This window comes from Vigna radiata, chromosome 3 (assembly GCF_000741045.1).
Source record: "Vigna radiata var. radiata cultivar VC1973A chromosome 3, Vradiata_ver6, whole genome shotgun sequence".
NCBI lineage: Eukaryota > Viridiplantae > Streptophyta > Magnoliopsida > Fabales > Fabaceae > Vigna > Vigna radiata.
The window spans coordinates 7,350,308-7,367,080 of NC_028353.1; the positions used below are offsets into that span (position 1 = coordinate 7,350,308).

Below are 16,773 nucleotides of genomic sequence, written 5' to 3' on the forward strand. Positions count from 1 at the left end.
CCCGAGTCTGGTTGCATATTTGCACGTCCTGCTGCATTGTAGGAACCACCAGTGCACACCTGAGGGACCACTGGTCAATTTTTGAGTTTTTAAGCTCAAGACCACTGGGTTTTGACTCCAAATACTGATTATGTGTGAGACTTATCTTCTATGTCATTTGTATAATAATCTTTCTTATTTTTTCAGTCAATCACATTGGTTTTTCAATGACAAAATAAATCCAAAGGATTTCATTACAATAACATCAGGTCCAACATAACATTAATAAAAATATTACATTCATGACATGACATATGTAATACTTTTGACCTCCATTACAAAAGATATACCAAAAGATAACACGAATCCATTAAAGACAATTACATTGTCACCTACAGAATGAAATATAAATGAAACATATGTAACATTAGTCCTTAAACTTCAGGTTGTTTGGATGATGATAATGCTTCGTTAGTTGGCAGAACAAATTTGCGGAGGATGGCTGCCACATCGACATTGTTTTCTGCCCACATCAGAAGTCGAATGACAAGTTTTGGCGTTTCCTTCACAAGGACAAGTGTTGGAGGACAAATTTCTGGTGGGAAAACCTTCAACGTGCAAACATACATGGTTGAAAAATAGTGACGCACCGTCTACTGCTCAACCAAAACAAATCAAATGTAAACACAGAACCAAATTAGAAACAAACCTAAAAGGGGTCGAAAAACCCAGAAAGAAACCAAAAACAAAGAACACAAGACCCCAAAACAATTACACAAAACACAAAAACACACTACCTTTACCACAACATCAACAACGACGAACATAAATCAAAAACCCTAAACGAAAAAACACTAAACCCTCACCACAACATCTAGAACGCAACACCACAAATCAAAAACCCAAAACTCAACAACGCAAACCCAAAACCCAACAACGCAAAACAAAAACCCAAAAGTCGAACAACACAAAAACCCAAGTACTCTAACAAAAAACCTAAAACCCAACAATGCGTTTACCTTCCTAAAATGAAGCTGTTGTTCGGGACTTTCCATTTCCACCAAACGTCGACAACGGAGAACCAAAAACCAAATGTCACACAGACCAACCAGGGGGCAACCACAAGGGAGGGAAGAACGAAATGAGAGAGAGAACGAAATCTGAGACAAAACGCAATGGAACAGGCAAAAGGGTATATTTGGAATGGAAAATTTTCCAAATTCTATTCATTTTGGTTCACAGATTTTAAAAAAAAAAAAACCAATGCTAGCTTGACACGTGTGTGTCAAAACTGTGTCAAAAAAGTTGTGTTAAAATTTATTTTTCTTATAAATATTTATTTTTATGGTATATATCGAATGAATATATACATGTGTGTTTTCTTATATCGTTAATCAATCCTTTAAAAGCTTTTAGCTAGTTGCACGACAATTTCAAAGTTAACTCATTTAAACAGAATATAAAAAAATATGGAAAATGATATTTTAACACCATTTTTTGACACCATCTTGACACTGCATACGTGTCAAAATGTGGTTGGACGATTTTAAATTCAAAAAGTTGAGACAAGGGTATATTTGGAAGAGAAAAACCAAAGTTTGTTTTTGAATTTGAAATCGTCCAACCACATTAAAATGGTGTTAAAATATCATTTTCCAAAAAATATAATGTAGTTTGTAGATCCACAGAACATTCATTGAAAATGGTTCACTAAACAATTCATTGCTGCATCTATACATGAGCAAAGTTCAGTTTTTGTATCTTATTAGATGTTCTATTGCCATGAACCAGAGGGGTTCTGGAATTTTTTTTATACACATGAATCAATCAGTTCGGGCCTTTATTTCTCCAAGAATCGTAAATTCAGTTTCAAAGACGCAAGTATCGTCCACCAAAAACCCAGAATTTGGATCTTGAAGTTTAGCTAAGGCCACGAGTTGTCTGGAACCCCACCCTGAATCGGAGAACTTACGACAACCTGCAAGAAAAACCAAGACCAAGTTAATTAAGGAATATTGGGTTTTATCTGAATTTGCAGAAACAAATCTACATCGTTTATTTGTCGATCATGTTTATATAGCCTCGCCTTTGGATTGAAGATGATGACTATCATCACTATTCTGGTTCTTAGCACGGAGGATGTACTCCACAACGAGTTTAGTGTTGGCCGGTAGAGTTGAGACATCCAACACTAAAAATAATGATACACTGTTGCCCTTTCCCTCCCCCATTCCATTCGGGTATAAACGCAGCTTCCTAAGATAAAACAAAAAACAAAACAAAATTTCCCAAACAACACACGTCTCAAGTTACATACACTGCATGTCGAGAAAGTTGATAGCATTTTTATGTAGTACCATTTGTAGTTTCCCCCGACAAATGTTGCAGACTCGTACTTGTCTAATGTTGATTTGGAAAAGTTACTAAATTTCCAAGTATAAGAACAGCGGACAGGTCCTTGAAACATTGATAAACAATCGCCTCTGTTGGTGCTCTTCACAATGAAAACCTCGACTCCAAACACGCATGTATCGTCCATCAGATATCCGTTTGAAGAGTCATAAAATGTGCTTCTGTCAATGAATTTTGCGACACCCCACTCAGTTTTCAGCACATGGAAACGCCTTACATCTGTTTCTGCACGAGTTTCAATTTGTTAACATCTTGTTAAGTTCAAATGTTAAAAGACTTCACCAAACAAGTTAAAGATTGAAATATACTCAGCTCCAACTGTACCTTGAGTTACATAGTATTCATCGTGAATAAAATTATATGCAGAAAAGTTTACAACGGCATTGATCTCCCAATCAAGAGGCAACGAGCTTGTGTCCACGAGCACCAGATCAATAGAAACATGATCTTTACCACCCTCTTTTTCGTTCCCATCTGGGTAAATTGACAGGCTCCTGCATGCACGTTCATTTGAGCATCAAGTTTTGTATAGAAAGTATGAAAATATACAGAATTTGTAATAATGGTGCATTATCTGTTTGAAAGGGATTATTTTGAAAAAGAAGATGCATGTACCATTTATAACCTCCTGCTTCAAATTCTTCCGAGGTGCACTTTTTAACCGAGGCCTTGGGCAACCATGAGAAGGAGTTGATTTTAAACGTGTAATGACTTGGTGGGGCTTTTCTTCCTTAGAGATATAGCCAAAAAAAACTTAGTCAAATTTTGAGAAAAGAATAGAAGTATCAATATATGGGAAAAGAAATGCGACACCTTTCATGGTTTTGTCAGAACATGACATGTCAATGGTTTTGATATCCATCATTGTTGCAGACAATCCAATGGTAAGACTAAGGAAGCTTATAAATAGGGATTTCTAATAATTAATTTTCTTGTGCAGGTGCATGTTTTATTTGGTTTGGTTGAATGTAATTTCTTCAGCGCTGCAACAAGAAAAGGATTGTTTGCTATCTATGCCTTTGGTTTATACCTAGGGCGATGCTTAGATGTTACACAATATTTTCAAATGCAATACAATAGGAATATCCGTCACCCCACGCTAGCACAATACTTTTCTTTATTGCATCAGAAACCCTCTTATTATGATTTTTTTTCACCATGTTAATCATCAACATTCATATCTTCACAGTAACAAAAATAAAATAAAAGTATACTGATTCAAAATGAGAAGAGGATATAATAGTTTGACTTTCCATATCAATATGTACTCTCCTAAGAAATTCTGTTTAGTAATATAGTAACACAGGATCCACTGTGTCATTTATTTGGCATAAAATGATGAATTGTAGCAGTGTATACGAGATGTTGCGTGCTAAACCACACATACATGAACTAAATCTCAGGTTGATAGGAATACCAATTATACATGTTTAGATCATACAAATTTTCAACTTACTTAAAACTGTTTATTACATAAAATAACTTTTAAATAATATAAATGTAGTTTTTAGAAATTATTACAGAAATGTAAATAATTTAATTTTAGAGTAACTGAAATAAAATTCACCAAATTCTAATATGCTCAGAATTATTGTTCTGGATAGGCGACATACGAATTAATACAATATACATTAAATTTACATATGCACTTTATAAAAATTTAAGACGATGGGCTGAATTTTCGAAAAGTTACAAAATATATCAAGTCGTTGTAGTATAGTGGTAAGTATTCCCGGCCAGTCACCCGGGTAACCGGGATTCGATTCACGGCAACGGCGTGCCGTTTCTTTTCTTTTTCAGGTTTACCTTACCGGATTCAATACTTTAAAGTATTTCTAATTTTAAATTCTCTGAATATTCATCTAGTCGTTGTAGTATAGTGGTGAGTATTCCCGCCTGTCACGCGGGTGACCCGGGTTCGATCCCCGGCAACGGCGTGTTTTTTATTTTTCTCAGGTATGCGGGTGACCCGACTCGGATTGGATACTTCAGCACATTTTTAGTTTTTGTAGGCGGTTCCGCAATAACAGGTGACCCGACCCGGTTTCAATCCTTCCAAATAGATTTTGTCTTCGAGTTTGAAGTAGCGGGTTCCGTTATTATCGTACAAGATTAAAAGTAAATGATAAAGAAATATCTCTTAATAATTATAATTTAAGTAAGTAATACTCTGAAAGTAGTGAGTGAGTAGGGTAATCTTGCGTGCTTAGCGGGAGAAGGAAGCTGAGAATATCAGTTTTTGAATCCTTTGATTTGAACCAAATCGATCACTCTCTTCTTTCATTCTTCAATGGCTACGCTTTCTGCAAGCGCTTCTCCTCCATGGCCAAATCCTGATCAAACCACCTCTCCCAGTTCAAATCCAAACCCTAATTTCCTTCCCGACCAGTCCCAAACACTCGACTTCGAATCCCTCATGCCTCAGCAACCGAAATCGCCAGAGCGCTACCGCTCCCCCGCCGCATCGCCGCCGGGATTCTCCTCGGCGGAGCCCCCGACGGTGCTCCACGTCGCCTTCAACCAGGACCATGCTTGCTTCTCCGCCGCCACTGACAACGGTTTCCGCATCTATAATTGCAACCCCTTCAGCGAGCAATTCCGCCGCGAGTTTGACGGCGGAGGGATCGGTCACGTCGCGATGCTCTTCCGCTGCAACATCATCGCCCTTGTCGGCGGCGGACCCAATCCCCATTACCCGCCCAACAAGGTCATGATCTGGGACGACCATCAGGGCTGCTGCATCGGTGATTTATCCCCCCGTGCCGGGGTTCGCAGCGTCCTGCTCCGCCGCGACCGGATTATCGTCGCTGCCGAGCAGAGGATTTTGGTCTACAACTTCCTGGACCTCAATCTCTTGCACCAGATTGAGACCTATCCCAACCCTAAGGGTCTCTGCGCGGTTTCGCAACTGTCTGATTCGTTCGTTCTCGCATGCCCTGGGTTGCAGAAGGGTCAGATTCGCGTGGAGCACTATTCGCAAAAGAAGACAAAGTTCATATCAGCGCATGACTCCAGAATTACTTGTTTCGCTCTCACTCTTGATGGGCAGTTAATTGCCACCGCCAGCTCCAAGGGCACGCTGATTCGAATTTTCGACACGGTTCAGGGCACACTTCTTCAGGAAGTATGTGGTATTTTGTTGGTTTTCTCCTCTCAATTGTTTTTGTTTTAATTACTCGTTCGGTCTTTCAACCTGTACAATCTTTATGATTTAACCACTTCACTTAATGAACGAGCCCTACTGTGGTCCCTACAATGAGTAATTTTCATAGACTATGCTGGTATAGAATCAAGTGAGTGATTAAATCGGGATATTATAACGTCTGCTTTTAGTTTGGGAATTGGGTTACTTTGTAATTCATAATTTTTTGCATGGGTTGGTGAAGTTATAAGATTAGGTAGTAAATTTCTATATTAGTTTATTTTCTCTCCTTTCATGCTTTAGTGTACTAAGTGATAACTTCAAATAATTTGTGGTTCTCTTATAAATATTTTGGGTGTCACGTTTAGGTGAGAAGGGGTGCAAATGTTGCTGAGATCTATAGTTTGGCATTCTCTTCTACTGCACGGTGGCTAGCAGTCTCAAGTGACAAGGGTACTGTCCATGTATTCAGCCTTAAGGTTAATTCTAGCATCTCCGAGGAAGAAAAGCCTCAAAATCCATCCAATTCAGATACTGCCATTACCCCTTCTAACTCATCTCGCTCCTTCATCAAATTTAAAGGTGATTTCTTTTACGAGAGTGTTTCTTTTCATTTTATATCTTATATGTTGTACTTGTGAAATTATTATTTTCCTTCTAAAATGATTTTTACCCTTTTTATGGGTAAGCTCATTTTGTTGTGCGGGTGACGGTTGGATTGGTAACATTGATTATAGTTGTGTTTTTCAAACAAGAAGATATTAATGGATGGTGGAGCCTCATGATTGATTGTATGCTTGCTTTTCTAGTGCTGTGGTGAAATTGATTTCATTTATGTAATGCTTGAATATTTAAGTAAAATTTACCGAAAATGTTTTAGAAATAAATTAATGCCGGGGAACATTTGTAATAATGGTAAAAGAAAAATAACTATATTTACATGAAATTGGTGGGGCATTAATTTTATATAAATGTTCTATTGAAAGGATTGCTTACAATAATAAGGAGCAAAATCAATATTTAATAATAGAAAATATTTGAAAAGATATTTCCCTATCAAATCATATCACATCTCTCTCTTTAATGTAAAATTCAAATCATAACATGTTGAATATCAGATTTTGCTAATATCAGTGTTTTTTACTAATCCATTTAGGAATACTTCTCTAGATTTTTTGGGACTCTGAAAAGTTGGATCCAAAGCAAAAATAGTTTTTAAACTTATTAAGACAATATTTAATCCTTATATGGTTGAATTTTGGCTTCAAAAGTTCCTGCCCCAGAAACCTATAGATTTGCTATTCAGTTTCTGGTCTGGTTAAAGGTGGCATTTTAGAATTGGGGTAATTTGTTTACACCTGTCGTGAATGGAATATTATAATATGACACTCCCTGCTTTTCTTTCTAAGGTAAGGCAATGTTCCCCCTGGTGATCCTTTTTCACCCTATTTTCAATGTTAATTTTCAGAACACATTAACACTGTTTTTGGGATCGAGTATGTTTTATTTTAATTGTTCCGTCAAAAGTACTACCCGTTTGGCATGTGGTGCCATGATCTGTTTAACCATTTAAATATTTTCGTTGTAAATGTAGTTTCAGCAGTTGTTCATCCGTATAGCTGGGCCACCTGCCTGTCACCAAATTTGTTAAAATTCTTCATTTTCATAATATTTATTTAGACTGAACACTCTCTATGAAGTGTGTTGTGGTTTCAGAATTTTTATATAATTTATGATGTCAGCTAGAGTGTGTTTATCAATTCCACTTGCCTTGTTGATTTGTCTTACTTTGCACGTGCAGGAGTGTTACCCAAGTATTTCAATTCTGAGTGGTCGGTTGCTCAGTTTCGCTTACAAGAGGGCTCTCACTACATAGTTGCATTTGGTCACGAAAAGAATACAATCATAATTCTTGGCTTGGATGGAAGGTATGATTTTGGAAAATGACAATATTGTTCCCCTGTTAATAGCTATTCTGTTTATCTTAGACGTGGCAGATTCTACTCTGTAACTTAATCATGTTATTCAGTAGAGTTCCGGACTCTGAAGTACCGAATAACACTGTTTTGAACTAGAGAACTTTTAGTTTGTCATTACTAAGATAGGATGAAAGCTAATGGCGGCCAGATTTAATTTAACTCTAATTCAATTATGAAGATAGCTGAATCACCTGGTCTTCCTCGTATAATTTTGTTTATTGGAAGTTTTCGTATCCCATCAGAAAAGATGGACGCATATGTATGATGTTTTAATGAATTGCAGTTGATTTGTTTTATGCAGCTTCTATAAATGTCAATTTGATCCAGTACATGGAGGGGAGATGGCTCAGCTGGAATATCATAACTTTTTAAAGCCAGCAACAGAAACAACCATGTGAGACGCCGATGGAAGAGTTTCAGCTTTGCCTAGTTAGGGTTGTTCTACAACAATATTCTCCGCCTAGTGGTAAATAGATGTATAGTGAATTACACTGATCCATTATTATTATTACTAACTCAGTTTTACCTCGGTGCTTCCAATGCAATAATGTAATTATATAGTTTTGCAATTTTTAAATAATAAATAGTTATGTTAAATGTGCAGTATCTTATTATGTGTTGTTCTGTATAACTGTTGTATAATACGGGAGTCAAACGGCAATGAAATATTTAATTTGGTTTCTTAAATATTAAAGTGCTCTCCATAATTCTGTCATAAAAGATGAGATTCTTAATATAAGTCCACATTTACATTATTAGTTAAATGTTGGAGTGAAACTTTTCTTACTCTCTTAAATGATTAGAGTTTTTAGGAATTGTCTCCACTTGATCCGTGAAAGTAGACTGGATCAGCCCACTTTACATAAAAAATGCAGATTAATATTTTTTCCCTGTTCTGTCTAACATTTAGTTCTTGGATTCTTTTAAGAAATTATTTGTTTTTCTAACTTTTTCTTTAATTATATCATGTAAAATACATTAGGAAGGATATTAATAATTTTAATTTTATTTCATTAAATAAATAGAAATAATAAATTTCATAAGTCTAATTTTCAAAATAAACAATATTTACAATTTCACAAGTACAAATATGTTAGAAATTTTATGAGAGATATTTAAAACGAAAATAGTAATGGAAACTAAATTTTAAGTGACAAAAGTTGTTAAACATAACTGAATATTGATGAAGACTACTCCAAAAACAAATTTAATTAATGATAAATTAACTTAATGGAACTTAATATTTTAATCACTTTCTGTTTTTAAATATTTAATCCCTCTCAGTTACAACAAAAACTAAAAGAGATTAAAATTATATATGCAAAAGTTAAATTATGATATTTTAGCTATAAGAAATAAAATAAAGAGTATTGTAATTGTAAGGATTAAATGAAAAATTAAAAGTTAAATAAACTTTTTACAGTGAAGTGGAAAATAAATACATTGAGATGTGATCTATTATCTATTATCACAGATAGCAGCTAATTCAAAATGATTTTGCTTTTCTTTCTTTAAATTTCATTTCAAGCATGATTTTTGTAGAAGAGTTCACTTAACTATTTTTGCTTTCCTTATGTCACGAGAACAACAACGTGTTTTCCATCAACAATTTTTTTCAGTTGTGACTATTTTACTAAAATAAATGCACGGAACATGAAATCCAGCTAAAGATATTGAAGAATATGATCATTGCACCAAATGAATAAGATGTATCCAAATTCCTAATAAACTACTTGGAAGGAATAAGAATGAATGACTTGATGAATTGAACAAAAATCTATGCCCTGTATAAACTACTCATTCCTGTTAGTAGAATATCCCAGACCCTGTAGTCCCAAAATCAAGTTGCAATGGTGCGTAATGCCTTGCATGATTAAAGGCACACCAGAAAATGCACATAGCTAGTTGGTTTGTTGGTCCATCAAGTAATGTAATAATGTACAGATTACTCAACTGTTCTGTATGTTATTATCATTTAGTATGGTAGTAACACACATAGTTTAGCCCGCAATGACAATGTTAGTTTTACTGATGGGGTTTTGTAAACTTATTCTGGTTCATCGACCATAAATGGCTGGCAATTTTCAGCTCAACAGCAGTAGGCCCTAAACAAGAATGCTGACCGTATGTGCTTGCTTTCCCTATGAAGTAAATGCTTTCGACAGAAACATGGTTGGTCATTTTCTACTATCCTTGAACATCACAGACCAGTAATGTAGCCAAAATTACAGTACCAGCATCCTTAATCACTGTCAAACAAGAAAGACACGTTGAAGCACGGTGGGCCAAAACAGAGGTAATAACTGACTTGGAATTCTGTATATTCAGAAATGACAAGTATTCCATCTTAAGTTGGATAAAAATGATAATAGACCAACATAGCTACTAAAAACCTCGCTCTTAAAAGCATGTGGTAAGAAGTTTGATTTCCCGGTTTGTTTGTATAGGAGTATCTCAAGGGGTTTGTCCTTGACACCAGACAGGAATATACCTTATGTTCAACACGAGAACAGTTAGTTACTACGCCAAAAATTCGTTTACATGTCTTTGGTGTTCTACCTCCAGAGAACTACACCCCAAGTCCTTAGTCAGTTGTCTATCCTTCATCACCCCTCTCACTTTCTCAACATCCGCCCATCTGCCCATTGCAGCATACATATTCGAGAGATGAACGTAATAGGTAGAGTTCTCCTGATCCAATTCAATGAGCTTTTCAGCCGCCAGCAGGCCCAACTCCAAGTCACCCTGAACTTTAGAACCAAATAACAACGATCCCCACATAGCTTTGGTGGGTCCAAAAGGCATGCGTCCCATGAACTCAACAGCTTCATGCAAACGCCCAGAACGCGCCAACACGTCAACCATACAAGCATAGTGTTTAACATTAGGGCAAAAGCCATACCTCCCATCAACCAACAAACCAAAAATCTCCCTACCCTTGTCCACCAAACCCGAGTGACTGCACGCAGATAAAACCGCCAACAAAGTCACTTCATCCGCTCTAACACCCTCCTTCTCCATTCTGTTAAACCACCGAATCGCCTCTTGTCCACTCTTAGCCAAAGCTAACCCTTTTACAACGGCATTCCAAGTAAACACATTTTTTTCCTTCATACTCCAGAACACACTCAACCCATCCTCAACTCTCCCACATTTCCCATACATGTCAACCAAAGCCGTCCCCAGTATGACATCCAATTCCCAACCCCCCCTTTTTACAGCCCCATGTATCCACGCCCCCATTTCAACATTACCAGAGTGAGCGCAAGCATGCAAGGCGTTGATCATCGTGACCCTATTAGGCACAAAACCCGCATACTGCATTTGTTCAAACACAACCAAGGCATCATCATAGTTCCCAACGTTGTTGAACCCGGCGATCAACACGCTCCAGGAGACGACATCTCTCTGAAGCATTTCATCGAAGAGGCTGCGGCACAACCCCACTTGGCGGCTCGTGGCGTAGACGTCGAGGAGGGCGTTGCCAACGAAGAGGTCTTGGTGGTGGCCGAGTTTGAGGACGTGGGTGTGGACGCAGTGGGCTTGGGTGACGTGGCAGGCGTCGGAGAGGGCCTTGAAGAGAGGTGGGAAAGTGAAGTTGTTGGGGAGAACGTTGTTGCGGCGCATGTGGGCGTAGATTAAGAGAGGGGTGTGTGGGGTTTGGGATTGGGAGAAGACTCTGATGAGGGTGTTGAAGATGTAAACATGGGGAGAAGGGAGGAGCGTGGTGAAGAGAAGAAGAGCGGAGTTTATAAGGCCGTGTGAATAGCACGCGCCGATGAAGTGCTCTGCGATTCTGGTGTTTGGATAGAGGTTACGGCGGATGAGTTGAGCATTTATCTGCCGAACTTGCTTCTGACTGTCACAAAAGTTCTGAAGCAGAAAAATCACACTTCTCACTCTGTCGTTCATCTCACTCTCACAACCCAATTTTTGCTAATTGTTGTGTTATTCGTATATATTTGAGATATTTTTAATAAATTCGTATTAATTTATGAAATTAAATTTTGATATTTTGGTTATTGTTTTGAGGGAAAAAAACATAAAAAAAAGGATTACATACATTTCTGCGCATCCGGAGAATCGAACCCCGGTCAGTACCGTGGGAGGGTACTATGATACCACTACACCAGATGCGCTTGTTTGTTTTGTTGTTGAACAAAATAATTTTTATTATATAGTAATGTTTAAAAATCAAAGTAATTTGTATTGTGCTGATTTCGGAGTTGAGATTGATCGAGGGGATGAGGATCGTTGGGCTCACTGGTGGAATAGCATCTGGGAAGAGCACCGTTTCGAATCTGTTCAAATCGCATGGTGTTCCCGTTGTTGATGCTGATGTCGTTGCTCGTGTAAGTTCTTCTTCTCTGTTTTTGATTTGGGAAAAACAATACAATGATCTGTGATTGTTTATTGAAATTTGCAGGAGGTGTTAAGGAAAGGAAGTGGTGGATGGAAGAAAGTGGTTGCGGCTTTCGGGGACGAAATTCTTCTCGAAAATGGAGAAGTGAATAGACCCAGGCTTGGCCAAATTGTTTTCTCCGACCCGGATAAGCGTCAATTTTTGAACCTGTATTTTCAAATTTCGTCTTGTTTGGTTCCATTTGAGTTTTTTGAATTATTGTTTTGAATTTAGGGTCATTGCAATGTTTTAGATTATTGGCTCCTTATATTGCGCGTGGGATATTTTGGGAGGTTTTGAAGCTATGGGTGAAGGGTTACAAGGTCATTGTTCTTGATGTGCCTTTGTTATTTGAAGCCAAGATGGACAAGTTCACGAAGCCCGTTATTGTTGTTTGGGTTGATCCCGAGACGCAGATTCAACGGCTCTTGGCCAGAGACAAGTCTGCGGAGGAGGAGGATGCTCGGAATAGGATCAATGCTCAAATGCCATTGGATGTGAAAAGGGGTAAAGCAGATATAGTTATAGATAACACTGGTTCGTTGGATGACTTGAGTCGGCATTTTCAGAAAGTTTATGTTGAGGTCTCAAAGCCATTGACATGGGGTGAGTTTTGGCGCTCCAGACAAGGAGTGTTCACCATTCTTGCTTCTGTCACCTCAGGTGTTGTTCTATTTATCAAGGCATTCGACAACCATACCAACACTTTATAGCTACTTGTGTTCTACACGTCATTTGTTAATACATTATATGTATCCCTTTAAAACCCAAAACCCATGAGTTCTTTTCTGTAATGCTGCTGTTCAAAGATGAATAATTTAAATTTGAATATTCAGCTTAAAATTTTAAATAACTGGGAGATGAACCATTGTGTTATATCTCTTGTGTCTTGTGTTGTTTCTTTTTGGTTGTTGGTTGGAAATGAGTATTATTGTTTGGTCATGAAGGCTTCTGAATTTTAAATATGTATTATGTTTGATAAGTGTATGCCTCTGAACGCTTTGGTTCTCTGCCGAGTGTTTAAAATAGAGATGGAAACTTGTCTATGTGCTGTCTATTTAAACCGGTTCTGCTTCCATTTCTTGACCTCCTTAGGATGAGAATTTTCTGGCTTCATTATTTAGGCATCGACCTTTAGGGGAAATCATAAGTGGTGAATTGCAAATTTTTTAGATATGCTGGTTAGATTTTATGCTGTGATTGGTTTTGACACTAAATAAATCTCAGTCTAGGAAGTCCAAACATGGTAAAGATGATGTCGTTTAGCATCAAATTTTGAAAAATGTTTCTTTCACCTCAAACTATCTGCTTAAAACACCAAGTTCCTTATTAAGGTCACTGTTTAGACGACCAAGATTGCTGCGGAGATGTTTAGAAAGTACTTTTTCTTCGAGGACTTTCTTGGTGACAAGGCTCTCATAAGCCACGTTGAGGTTCCTTAGAGGTACTACCCTCTTGGATAATTTTGCTGTTTTCATCTTCAGCCACGGACATTGTTGTATCTTTGAGATCAAAAACATTCCTAAGCAGTAAATTTTTCTCCTCAAGCATCTGACTTTTTTCTTACTTTTATTTGTTCTCTGCAAATCTATCAATTCTGCATGCGGAGCCGCCACTTAGACTTTGATGCACTGTCTCGTTTTTCTCCATTTTCTACTTCAGTCCTCTCTCACTTGCCTCATATTCTCTAGAAGTTCAACGTTCTCTTTCTGCAAAATTTCATTCTTCTAGCTCATGGTCTCAATCTCTTGTTCCATGATCTTTTTCTTTGACACTTTTTTTTTTTCACCCAAGAACTTTTCTCAGATCGATATTGCAGAAGGAGCTACTGCTTTTCCTCTTGGCTTTTCACACAAGAACTTTTCAAGCCCTCAATGTTGTCTAAAATGTGCAGTGTTGGTATTTCATCTTGCTTGATTATCAAGCCCCACACACTTGATGAATATCACTTTAAGCTTTCTAATTTCTTGTAATAAAAACTCTTCTTCCATCAGTTGCATAAAGTTTTCAATCTCCAACTAAGATAACTGTGTTAGAAAATCATGATTTGGTACACTTCTTACTGTGACTACATCATAACTTTGATAAGGATTACTGCTTTTTTTCATTGGTCGATGGATTAAAGGTGAGATAGGAAATATTGATAATGGAAATCATATTTCACTTTTCCAAAAGCCTGTCAAAACCATTACCTAACATAAAGTGGAAGGTAACCTAGTGTCCATTATGATATCATGCTACATGTTGTATTGACAAGGATGTTTTTGTTCTTACATTGAATATCACGACTATATTCTTTACCAAAAGACTGCGTAGCATCTAATATTCTATTTCTAATGATTAATGGTTTGAAATGGGTCTCCCACACTTAAGTGATAATCCATTGCCTGCTTTTACTAATTTTTTCTTTGAGGCACTACTTTCTATTTTGCATTTTGCTGTCACCTTTTCTCTCTAAGATGAGTTCAATGACAAACATGCATACACCAGATAGATTTTGGACTGCGACTTGGGATTCATCTTTTTAATTAGTTGTGTTTAGTATTGTAATGTAAATTATTGATTTTCCCTTTGCCATGGGAGATATCATTTAATATTTTCCATTCCTTACCTCTGAGGGAGTAGTTGTTTTGCACCTCCGACCTTTACTATTCAACCTTTCCACCGGTTGACTTTTCTTTTCATTCAAGGGGCAAGAATAACTAGGCACACACCATAATTATATGGCATCATATGGTATAGGTTGCCCCCTTCTTGTTCTAATTTCTTTAGTGAAATCTGCCTCGGAGACTGGCGATTTATGTCTAAAGTCTATACAAATTGATAATATTAAAATTAATATATAATGTGACATATTACTGTTTAAATTATATTAACTTCATAGTATATTAATTTAGGCAACCATCTAATGAAAATGATATTAACATCTTTATTGATTTTATACACAAGAGTTGATTGGTTCCTTGGACAGAAGTACATTTTCTCCTTAACGTTTTGTGCAGTCTGCCGGGATCTAGAGGAAGACAACATACCTGTTGCTCTACGTGGTAAGATTTTGGCTTGAAAATCCGAAATTTTCTCTGGCTGTATTTTGACCATTTGAGAGATTCCAAATTAAAATTTTGGCAAAGTGTTATTTAAGAATATAACAGAATTTCTAGTCACCTTTGGACTAATTGGGACAAATTATTCAATTTATCTGTTAGAAAATAGTTTAAACAATGTCTGATCTTATGTAACCATGCTTAATTATTTATTAGCTTGCTTGAAATTGTTCTGAAAGAATGAATTCACTGGGAGTGGATTGGGGAAGTTGTTGGCTATGATTAAATGTCTGAATGGCTAGCAATTCACCTGAGTGGCCGCCGATGATCAAGGTTCCATGTTGAAAACAGTTCTTCCAGAAATTTGGAGTTTTGGTTTAGTGCTTTTGCCACAAATCACGATGGTAAGAGTCAGCACAATGACAACCATCTGTTGCATAGCAAATTCTTCTGGTCTTTGATAGCAATGCTTGTTTGTGTGGGGTCACTATCCTTTATATCGATTAGAAGTATAATAGAAAAAAATTTCTTTGACTTTTGAGCAAATAATGAAATTTTGATATTTAATTCTATCGTATTTATCTTTATTTCTTTGTTCTGTATCCATACTGAAAAAAACATAAAGTTAATGGAAGAAGGAAGAAAACTCTGGTACTGCGATTGCTATAAGTAATTATTATGCGTTGAATCTGTGAGACGTATAAGCCTAAGAGTAGGAAACATTGATAAATGGAGCCTGAAACTGAGAATGGGGTGGTAGAAATTATTGGATGGTATTTAAAACTTTTATTCAGATTCTCAAACTCATCAACCCAACCACCAATCTAACTCTAAACTTTAAGCCAACACTAACGAATGGCCATGATCTGAACAAGACGTACACTTTCCTGATTCCCTTCTTCAACAGTCCATGCCTTTAAAATATTAATTATTCTTATATCATCTTTCTCAGTGTAAAATAATTATATGTCTACAAAGTAGAATTGTTAATAAAAATCCAAGCGAAATTCACTTATAGAAAATTATATGATCTGGTAAAAGTATAAAATGTATCAGTATAAATATGACTAAAATAATTGATTGAATGCTTTATCTATTTCAAACTCTTAAATAAAGGCAAAGAAAATAGAATGTATTATTGAGTATTTCAAGTGTTTTAAGATAAGATACTTGAAAGAGAAAATTATCTTTAGTCTTAATTTTTATAAACATGTTATTCCGTCGAGAATCCAAGTTTGAATCAAAGTCTCTTATTGGATAGAAATGAAAAAATAAAACACTATATAAAGATGAAAAATTCATTATCTAATTATCTTGAGATTTTTTTTATAAAAAATAGTATCAATTTCTTGTATGATTGGACTCATATTTAATTAATTAGTATTTAGATATTTTTTGTGAACATCTTCCTCGATTATGTATTAATATTATCAACATATTAATTATAATAAAAACTACTTTGATAACAGGTAATATTGACCAGGTTCACAACACACTTAAATAAGTTGTACGAGTCTAGATAAAAAAAAAAAAAGACTTATATATTTATTGTCTTAAAGTTTTTGTTTGAATCCTGTCAAATAAGAGTGTTATATCTTCTCGGATAACAAGTTCTAAATAATTTCGATCACTTAGTTACATAAATCATTACAAAGTTTGACTTAAAATGTTAACTTTGCTTATGAAGTTGATAAATAAAAAGAAAAAAACTAAGATAGCCCTAGTGAGTAATCTTGGTTAAGGGTGTGGTTAGCTTAGCTATGTGAAGCTTCTAGCATGGAGACAATGCAATATGCATAGATGAGTGGTGGACCC

At 36.3% G+C, this 16,773-nt stretch overlaps 4 protein-coding genes and 2 non-coding genes across 7 annotated transcripts; 3 read left to right on the plus strand and 3 right to left on the minus strand.

Annotated features, from left to right (window-relative positions):
* Positions 1 to 1,657: 1,657 nt before the first annotated feature.
* On the minus strand, positions 1,658 to 3,287 carry LOC106757444 (BTB/POZ and MATH domain-containing protein 3). Of its 2 annotated transcripts, none has more exons than XM_014640117.2 (6): positions 3,205 to 3,287; positions 3,007 to 3,121; positions 2,716 to 2,885; positions 2,337 to 2,610; positions 2,066 to 2,235; positions 1,658 to 1,957 (listed from the first exon to the last, which is right to left on the minus strand). In XM_014640117.2, the coding sequence occupies exons 1-6, from the start codon at positions 3,254 to 3,256 to the stop codon at positions 1,803 to 1,805; spliced, it is 936 nt and encodes a 311-aa protein (XP_014495603.1). In that variant the 5' UTR covers positions 3,257 to 3,287; the 3' UTR covers positions 1,658 to 1,802. The 2 variants fall into 2 exon arrangements, with proteins under 2 accessions (XP_014495603.1, XP_014495601.1); XM_014640115.2 differs by having other exon boundaries at positions 2,337 to 2,616.
* A 969-nt stretch (positions 3,288 to 4,256) lies between these two features.
* On the plus strand, positions 4,257 to 4,328 carry TRNAD-GUC. Its single transcript has one exon. It is a non-coding gene; the product is annotated as a tRNA-Asp (tRNA).
* A 136-nt stretch (positions 4,329 to 4,464) lies between these two features.
* LOC106756805 (autophagy-related protein 18a) lies at positions 4,465 to 8,118 on the plus strand. The gene is made up of 4 exons (XM_014639397.2): positions 4,465 to 5,515; positions 5,902 to 6,115; positions 7,335 to 7,461; positions 7,814 to 8,118. The coding sequence occupies exons 1-4, from the start codon at positions 4,682 to 4,684 to the stop codon at positions 7,908 to 7,910; spliced, it is 1,272 nt and encodes a 423-aa protein (XP_014494883.1). The 5' UTR covers positions 4,465 to 4,681; the 3' UTR covers positions 7,911 to 8,118.
* A 1,063-nt stretch (positions 8,119 to 9,181) lies between these two features.
* On the minus strand, positions 9,182 to 11,546 carry LOC106756963 (pentatricopeptide repeat-containing protein At5g43790). The gene has a single exon (XM_014639554.2). It carries the CDS (start codon positions 11,422 to 11,424, stop codon positions 10,033 to 10,035), a length of 1,392 nt encoding a protein of 463 aa, XP_014495040.1. The 5' UTR covers positions 11,425 to 11,546; the 3' UTR covers positions 9,182 to 10,032.
* Positions 11,547 to 11,580: 34 nt separating this feature from the next.
* Positions 11,581 to 11,651, minus strand: TRNAG-CCC. The gene has a single exon. It is a non-coding gene; the product is annotated as a tRNA-Gly (tRNA).
* Positions 11,623 to 12,860, plus strand: LOC106757371 (dephospho-CoA kinase). The gene is made up of 3 exons (XM_014640029.2): positions 11,623 to 11,864; positions 11,939 to 12,084; positions 12,168 to 12,860. Exons 1-3 carry the CDS (start codon positions 11,757 to 11,759, stop codon positions 12,625 to 12,627), a joined length of 714 nt encoding a protein of 237 aa, XP_014495515.1. The 5' UTR covers positions 11,623 to 11,756; the 3' UTR covers positions 12,628 to 12,860.
* Positions 12,861 to 16,773: the final 3,913 nt, after the last annotated feature.